This window comes from Cebus imitator, unplaced genomic scaffold (assembly GCF_001604975.1).
Source record: "Cebus imitator isolate Cc_AM_T3 unplaced genomic scaffold, Cebus_imitator-1.0 Scaffold172, whole genome shotgun sequence".
In the NCBI taxonomy this organism is placed as follows: Eukaryota; Metazoa; Chordata; class Mammalia; order Primates; family Cebidae; genus Cebus; species Cebus imitator.
Genome location: NW_016107487.1, coordinates 2,101,780 through 2,110,964, shown reverse-complemented (window position 1 = coordinate 2,110,964; position 9,185 = coordinate 2,101,780). Strand labels below are relative to the sequence as shown.

General features: G+C 36.4%; 1 protein-coding gene across 3 annotated transcripts in view; it reads left to right on the top strand.

Annotated features, from left to right (window-relative positions):
- Positions 1 to 9,185, top strand: part of DYNC2LI1 (dynein cytoplasmic 2 light intermediate chain 1) — a 57,790-nt gene that overhangs the window by 21,860 nt on the left and 26,745 nt on the right. For all 3 annotated transcript variants that reach the window (XM_037744408.1, XM_017544852.2, XM_017544854.2), the window contains exons 7-10: positions 641 to 709; positions 1,484 to 1,561; positions 5,620 to 5,696; positions 6,359 to 6,429. In XM_037744408.1, coding sequence (XP_037600336.1) covers positions 641 to 709; positions 1,484 to 1,561; positions 5,620 to 5,696; positions 6,359 to 6,429 — 295 coding nt within the window. The remainder of the gene's footprint in view (positions 1 to 640; positions 710 to 1,483; positions 1,562 to 5,619; positions 5,697 to 6,358; positions 6,430 to 9,185) is intronic.

Here is a 9,185-nt window from a genome sequence, read left to right as displayed (position 1 = left end):
AAAAAAAAAAAAAAAAAAAACCCAGAAAGGTAATCTTATATATAAGAAAATAAAAGGGTGGAAAAGGGAAAAGAATAAATATCATAGTAATTTAGGGAATTGCCATTTCTAGTTTTACACTTATGAAACATTGCTTAGGAAGTGAAAAGTTAAATACTGGAACAGATTCTATGTCGAACAAATTCTATGTCATGCAAATTAAGTAAACATCTATGAAGAGACTGAAAATTTTTGGAAGTAAATAGAAATTGTTGAGCACATAACAATAAAGAATTATAATAAATCAGCCAAGAGTGGTGTCTCACACCTGTAATCTCAGCACTTTGGGAGGCCAAGGCAGGCAGATCACAAGGTCAGGAGTTCAAGACCAGCCTGGCCAACATGGTGAAACCCCATCTCTACTAAAAATACCAAAAAAAAAAAAAAAAAAAATTAGCTGGGCATCATAGCACGTGCCTGTAATTCCAGCTACTTGGGAGGCTAAGGCAGGAGAATTGCTTGAACTGGGACCCAGGAGGTGGAGGTTGCAGTGAGATCATGCCACTGCAGTCCAGCTTGGGCTACAGAGTGAGACTGTATCTCAAAAAAAGAAAAAAAATGAGAGAATTATAATAAATCAGTGCAATGTGTTTATTAACAGGATCGTGAAATAATTGACCCATTTCCAGTACCTCTGGTCATTATTGGAAGTAAATATGATATTTTTCAGGTAAGCTCTTCTCAGCTCTTCTAGCTGAGTTCATTGTACATACATGGCTGTGCTTTTTATGAGGAAGGTACCAAAATAGTGTCAAAATAAAAAAAGTAATTCTTGAAAGAACAGGTTAATAAGTCACATATCTTAAAGATTTTGGAAAAGAAGATATAGTAGGGACAGAAAAAAATAGGTAAAGAAAATAAATGCAATGATTAGAATGGGGATAGGCAGGTTTAGAAAATGAATCTAGCTGGGCACAATGGCCTATGCCAGTAGTCCCAGCACTTTGGGAGGCTGAAGAGGGAGGATCACTTGAGCCCAGAAATCTGAGGTTACAGTGAGCTTTAATCACACCCCTGTACTCCAGCCTGGGTTACACAGTAAGACACTGTCTCTTAAAAAGAAAAGAAAAAAATCTTCAACTCAGTCACTGGGGAATAGGACTTACTTGCCAACTTTTAAATTGAAGGAAGTAGAAAATTAGTTTCTTCTTATCTTTGCTTGTCAGAGAATGGTTAGGGTGTTCTACACTATGAAATGTGTGCTTATATCTGAATTCTATTGAGCTAAGTATTTAAACAAAGAAAGATCTGATAGTTGTAGCTCTAAGAAGGCTGCAGCTGTTGTTTGACCCTCTATGAGACAAATATCAAGGTAATGGAATCCTATTCCTGAAGGTGAGTTTAAAAAAATAAGAAATAATCTACTTCTACATTTAATAATTTGAATCTTCCTGCTATAGATATTTTGTTTCCTTGACTATTTTTAAATAACGTATTTCTACAGGATTTTGAGTCTGAGAAGAGAAAGGTAATATGCAAGACACTTCGATTTGTTGCACATTATTATGGAGCATCATTAATGGTTTGTACGTTTCTTGTTCTTTGGGCTTGAATGGACAGTACCAAATTTGGGGAGATTAGCAACTTGATACACAACTATGAGGAATAAATGCTTTTGCTAATGTGCATGGTCCCATTGCTTTCCCACTGCCGAAGACCTCTCCTTACAGAGCATTTGATAATGTACCTGTTGAACATGCACTGCTAGATGGTCTCCCCCTTCTTTGGAGCAGAAGTTCTGAATTGCTTATATCCATAAACCCCAATCAAGCTTAAAGAGATAAGTTGATAATCTATTTATTCATTTTTAGCATCCCCTTAAGAATTAGAATCTATATTCCCTTAAAAGAAAAACAAAAAGCAACTTTAACAGTTTTTTTTATTGAGGGTAACGGGTCTTTAAAAAAAGTGCTGTTTGTTGTAAAAGTTAAAAACATGAAATCTGAAGTCATGCTTCCTGGGTTCCAATCTCAGGGTGACCATTTATTAGACATGTGATCTTAGGCAAGTCACTTAATTTCCCTTAAGCCTCATTGTCCTCCAAGGTAAAATGGAGAAAAATTGTATCTTCTTCATAGGGTTGTTGTGATGATTCAAAGAGGGGGTACATGTGAAATGCTTAGCACCAGGCCTAAAACAGTGTTATCCAACAGTAAATGTTGGCTTTTATAATTCCTGTTATCATTATCTCCCATAGCAGGACCAAACTTTACTAAATGTCCTTTAATATAGTAAAATAGAAAAATATTTTTATTTAAAAAATTTCCAGCTGGGTGCAGTGGCTCACGCCTGTAATCCCAGCACTTTGGGATGCTAAAGTGAGAGGATCACTTGAGTTCGGGAGTTTGAGACCATCCTGGGCAACATGGCGAGAATTCTGTCTGTACAAAAAAATTTGAAAATTAGCTGGGCATGGTGGCACACACCTGTGGTCCCACCTACTTGGGAGGCTGAGGTGGGAGGATGATGTGAGCTCAGGCGTTCAAGGCTGCAGTGAGCCATAATCATACCACTGCACTCCAGACTGGGCAACAGAGGGAGACCTTGTCTCAAAGAAGAAAAATTTTTTCTTTACATTTGAATAATTATTTAATGGTCTCTTTTTTTCCTCCAAATTAAAGCACTCCGAGGAACCTAGAGACAACATGGTCTAGCCCCTTGCCTTCATGGCTAGAATATTTTGACTGAAAGTAAAATGTACAAAATATGTATTCTCAGTTTGTATACCTTTCAAAACATTACAAATACATTTCATTATGTATTTTCTTAAAAAGGATCACTTTTTATGTTTGAATTGTGTTTGCTTATGTATAAGGTTGACATGGTACTTTGGAAAATGTTCTTCTTTACTATTTTGAGAGGAGAGGAGTGAATGGCTCATCAAGGGTACAGAGGTAAAGATCTTGCAGTTACTTATTTTTGCCACTAGAGAGGGTCACACATTTAATTCTGGTTAAAGTTAGCTGAGGGAAATCCCTTTATTTCTTTAGGAACACATTATGTTTGATGGAGGACCCAGTCTGGTCTCAGGGGTACAAATTTAGATGAAGCCAGGTCAACGCAGGCCACGGCGAGCCTGGGATTAACCGTGGCCCAGGAGATCCAACAAAATCAGGAACCAGGGAATGGCTTTGAGAAGGGCTTCATCTCAGCTTTCAGTAAGCCCAAAGGAACAGGGTTTGGGTTAGTAGAGTACTTCTGGACCACCAAAGGAACCATAAGGTCTTTCAAGAGGAATGCAGCCAAAGTTATCAATGCCTCATCTTTCAGTTTCACATCTCCTCTTACCCTCTGCCCCATTTAAGGAAGAAAGTTGGGTACTGCTTTGCAAAATTCCATGATATTTAGCAGGGCTATTTCCCCCAACACTATAGTTGATTCTTTGTAGTGCCGTTGAGAGTATTGATTCAATATTATGAACAATCTAATTAAGTTAATAAAAAACAAAAAACAGACCGGGTGTGGTGACTCTTGCCTCTAATCTCAACACTTGGAGGGTGAGGTGGGAGGATCACCTGAGGCCAGGGGTTCAAGACCAGCCTAGGCAACAAAATGAGGCCCTATTTTTACAAAAAAAAAAAAAAAAATTAGCCAATCATCATAGTGCATGCCTGTAGTCCTAGCTACTCAGGAGGCTGAGGCAGGAGGATTACCTGAGCCTGGGAGTTCGAGGTACAGTGAGTTATGATCGCACTGCGGTACTCCAGCCTGGGTAACAGAGCAAGACCCCATCTCTTAAAAAACCAACATGCTCCTCGCCCCCCAAAAGAAGAGGAGAAGACTAATAAGTAGGACCAGATTCAGAGGAGAACCACCAGAATGGCAGGGACTTAAAATTATTATGTATGAGGACCAGTAGAATATCATCTACAATGTGATAACTCTCTTATATAGTTGGAATATTCCATGGAAAAGTGACTAAATTCATTCTTTCCTATTCTAAGGTCCAGAAAAAGAAAAAGGAATCAATAGAGTTTACTCAAAAGATGAAAGCACTTTCTAATACTGCCATTGTCTGAAAACAGAGTGAATTATTTTGGGAGATGAATTCCCAGGCATTGAGTTTGTTTAAGCAGAAGGCCTACAGCTCTTTGTGAAAGATGTTTTACAAGTGATTGATGCACCAGATGCAGAAGTTGGGTTAGAAAACTTCTAATGTTCTCCCAGCCCTATGTTCTATGAAATATGTTTGTGACTAGGTTTTTCCTTTCTCATAAAGAAAATAAAATTAAACAGAGCAGTTGTATTTCTAAATTCAGTTAAAGTTTTCTATAGGTATTTTTAAACATTGTCTCAGTAGAAGCATTACAACTATTTCAATGGCTTTCTTTTAAATAAATGTATCAGATCTTACATATACATGAGCATTCTCTTTTGAATACTTTCTCCGAGAGCATTAAGAACTTTCTGTTCTTAATCTAGAATGAAGCTTATCTTGTGCAATAGCCATTGGAACCATAATGCTGATATCGTTGCTTCATAATTACATTTCATTTCAGTTCAAAGTTGTTTTTCCTGCTTCCATACCTTTTAGTCATTTTGGCTTGGCTATGAATGACTTTTGGTATCTACAGAAATCCAATCTAGTCTTTTTTTTTTTNTTTTTGAGACAGAGTATCACTCTTGTTGCCCGAGGCTGGAGTGTAGTGGTGTGATCTTGGCTCACCACAACCTCTACCTCCCGGGTTCAAGCGATTCTTCTGCCTCAGCTTCCTGAGTAGCTGGGACAACAGGCGTACACCACCATGCCCAGCTAATTTTTGTATTTTTAGTAGAGATGGGGTTTCACTATGTTGGCCAGGCTGGTTTCAAACTCCTGACCTCATGATCTGCCCGCCTTGGCCTCAGAAAGTGCTGGGATTACAGATGTGAGCCACCGTGCCCAGCCTAGCATCCAATCTAGTCTTTAAACATTTGTAGGGTAACCATATGTCCTGGTTTCGATCTGATGTCACGCTTAATTATTAATAATACCCAGCCCCTTTCATTCTCTGAAATATTCCGGTTATGGTCTCCCTGGAATATACGAGCACTGAAAAAGTAGCTTAAGCACCAAAAGCAATTCAAAAAGAAGTTAAAAAATTACTTTATTGAGTAATTAGACCAGTCTGCACTCCCACAATGACTTTTTGGAAGGCAGCAGTGTGCCCTTGGATGTAAAAGCTACTTTTGAGGTATACCTCTTATTTTCTAACCAACCCCACTGCATTTTGGACAATTTTCTTTCAGACCATAATGAGTGTGTTTACACACATACAGCCTATAAACATACATTTATATATACGTTTTAAAGAAATTACTTGACAATGATTATGATCCACTTGTGTGAGTTGCTAAAATGATTAGTGCATAAACACAAGTCTTTTCCACATCATGTACTCATTAAGTTTGAAGAACGAGTTAAAGTTACTAAGATTTCTTTATTCAGGTTTTGTTTTGTCTACTCAAACAGAAGTATTTGTTGGGCAACTAAATAGTAATTCTCTTTGCAGTCTGTACTTGTTCAAAGCCATATTTATTTTATCTGTTTCTGTGATTAGAAAATAGAGCATTGAATTTGTTCTCCTGATTTGTTTAAAGTTTACCAGCAAGTCAGAAGCTCTGTTACTAAAAATACGTGGCGTTATCAACCAGTTGGCATTTGGCATTGACAAAAGGTACTGTTAAGATATTTTTATATCATTTATTGAGTGATTGATTAGCCAAATTTGTCTCATCTGATTATTGTTCTATTCAGTCTCTTGTGTCTTGACCAGGAAAGTGACCCAGACAGCTGTTCTTAAAGGGATCATTTCTTTTTAAAATTGTTTTTATTATTATTTATTTTGTCAAGACTCAACATAAAGCAGATAATTTTATATTATTTCCTGCTTCTTATGTTGTTTAAATATTTCTCACATTTAACAACCAAAATGTTACATAACATTTAGTTTGAGGCTGGAATAAAATAATGATAATATTATACTTGTTCCCTGATTTCTTTACCTCCTTTCCTACACTTTAGTAGCTTCCCTCTATTATTACTTTATTATATTGATTTGAAATGGAATTGAAAATTTTGGAATGTATCTTCTTAGACTTCTCTTGGTTTTGATTTAAGGTAATAGGGTCTGTCACTTTTTTTTCCCTATAAAATGTTTATTTATGCTACACTTTTAATTTTTGAAATCTCTTAAATTGATACTCATTCATTTGGGGCAGTGCTCTCATTAGTGGCTAAATGTAAAACTAGCCCAATAATATGGCTCTCATGTTTATGGAAGAGTGTCGTAGCAAATTCAATTGCTAAACTAATTTAGAATCTTTCTTTTCCACATAGCAAGTCAATATGCATGGATCAGAATAAACCACTGTTTATCACAGCAGGACTGGATTCTTTCAGTCAAATAGGTTAGTGAACTTATTAAGATTGTTGAATCTTTTTTTAATTGCTTATTGATTTTATCCTACTCCATGTTTACTTTGTCTCCAACATACTCTTTCTGGTTTCATTATCATTGCTGTTATTTCCTGTATGTTTATTTACATGCCCAGTATTAATGCAACATGCATCACATTGACATGTTTGTGATGAAAGTAATGTCACCATATTAGAGACTGATTTCTGATCTCTATTCCACTAAAAAACAAATTTCATGTATTTTCTTTCCCCCACTGATTTCCAGGTACTTTAAAATTTTAGCTCCTTGGATTTAAAGAAACTAGAAGCATAGAGTAGTGAGGAAATTCAAAGCTACATGTTATAGGCAATTGGCAAGTATATGAGAGATTAAAGTGGTAGAATAAACCAAAAAGAACACAATTGTAACAATTAGGTGTGATTTAATTTGTTGTTATAAAATAGCATGCCTCATCTAATGGAATGTATTTCCTGAACTTTCTGTAGGCTTCTGAATCAAAAGGAAGTTTAAGAGTTTATATCTCAAGCCCCTTACCTTCCCACAGAAGCTGTTTTCATTTGTGAAGATCTTTGAGCCTCGGAGTTCTTTATCCTTGGCAGGTGTCATAGTTTGCTTTTAACACTGTAATGGGCAGTAGTGGGTTTTTTTTTGTATTTCCCATCCTCTATTAGTCTTACAAGCTAAAGGTGACTTGACTTCAAATATAGAAATCTTTGTAATGAAATTATAGATTAATTGGGATGAAAGGAATCGAGATGATTTTGTTTAATGAACGGTCATGGAGATGGATTTTTATGATTATCATTAGCGCCAACCTAATTCCAGTAGCAGTGAGAATCACTGTGTGTACTAACAGATAATGCTGATGGAATTCTTTTGCCCCTGTGAATAGTTGGAGGCCAGAATAGAGTTCAGAATTACTCAATTTAAAAATCATAATTACTCAATTTAAAAATTTAGATATCAGAATTTAAAACTTTTGCTCTGCGAAAGCCCATGGGAAGATGATGAATAGACATGCCACAGTCTCGGAGAAAATAATTTCAAACCACATATATGACAAAGGACTAGTGTTTAGAATATATAAACTCAATAGAAAAATAAACGAAGAATTAAAAAGTGGGCAAAAGATACAAGCAGTCATTTCATTTCAGAAGAGGACATAAAAATAACAAAGCAGCACATAGAAAGGTATTTAATGTCATTAGGGAAATGCAAATTGAAACCACAATGAGCTATCACTATACACTTAACAAAATTGCTAAAACAGATCTCTCATACATTGCTGGTGGGAGTGTAAAATGGTACAGCTGTTCTAGAAAACAGTTTGACAGTTTCTTATGAAACTAAACATGTAAGTACCACATGACCTAGAAATTGTGCTGTTAGGCATTTATCCAAGAGAAATGAAAACTTGACTTTCACACAAAAATCTCTAGACAGATGTTCACAGCAGCTTTATGTGTAGTAGTCAAAACCTAGAAACAGCCCAGAAGTTGTTCAGCAGGTGAATGGCTAAACAAACAGTGGTGCTCTGTCCCGGGAAACACTACTCAGCCATAAAAAGGAACGAACGATTGATACACACAGCCTGGAGGACTCTCCAGGGAATCACGCTGAGTGAAAAGCAGCCAATTAGAAAAGATTACATACAGTGTGATTCTATTTATAAAAAATTTTGAAATGAAAAATATTTTAGAAATGGAGGCAGATTACTGGTGGTCAGAGGGTAGGGATAGGACTGTGGTTGAGGAGACCAGGGGAGAGGTCGGGAAGGAGGACGGTATGTCTGTAAAAGGGCAACACAAGCTCCTTGTGCTAGTGGAATTAAGTGGTAGCAAATACAGGAACCTATGCAGGTGGTAAAATTGTATAGAACTGAATATACACACAGACACACAAAGGAATACAAGTGAAACTTGGCAAAGCTGAATAACATCAGTGGAATGTATTAGTGCCTTTCCCACCAGAGTCGTAAGCATGTCCTGGAAGAGCACCAGCAAAACCGTTTTGGTGAACAATATAGAGGCTGGAAATAGAATGGGAAATATCCTGTTACAAATTGCAAATGTTGGCAAAATTTTACATTTTTCTAATTAAATTAAATTATACAAGTAATACATAATCTCCTTGTAAAAAGGTAAAAGAGTACATATAAGGAGCAAATTTGTGTTCTTTCCAATTTCTTATGCATTTACACACACATATATATACTGTAGAAAACTATTTGCTTTAACATAATTGTATGTTCAGTCTATATCATTTTGGAATTTCTCCTTTTTATTCAATCTACCTTAGTGGTTTTTCCATATTAATCCGACATATGGGTCTATTTCGTATTTTAACTGTTGGATTGTGTTACAGAGCATGGCTATACATAGTAATTAATGCACTGTTCACCAGTGATGAATATTTTGGTTGTAGGTCAATTTTTCACTGATAACAAATGATGCTGCAGTGTGAAGTCCTTAATACAATACCAGTTTGCAGGTGTTTCTAGGGTAAACACTACCAAGAACTGGAATTACTAGTTAACAGGGTATAGATACAGGTGTAGGTACAGGGTGTGGAGAATGAGCGTTTCAGTTCACCCAGTTTACTCTTTGCCTCCTCTTCTTTCAATACTAGAATCTGTCCCAGTGACTTCCTCTGCTGGGTCGGGATAAATTTTAACAGTGACTACATTAAGGAGAGGGAAAATGAGTGATGTAAGATTCATACCTTTGTTAGTGTCATTTCTTTTAT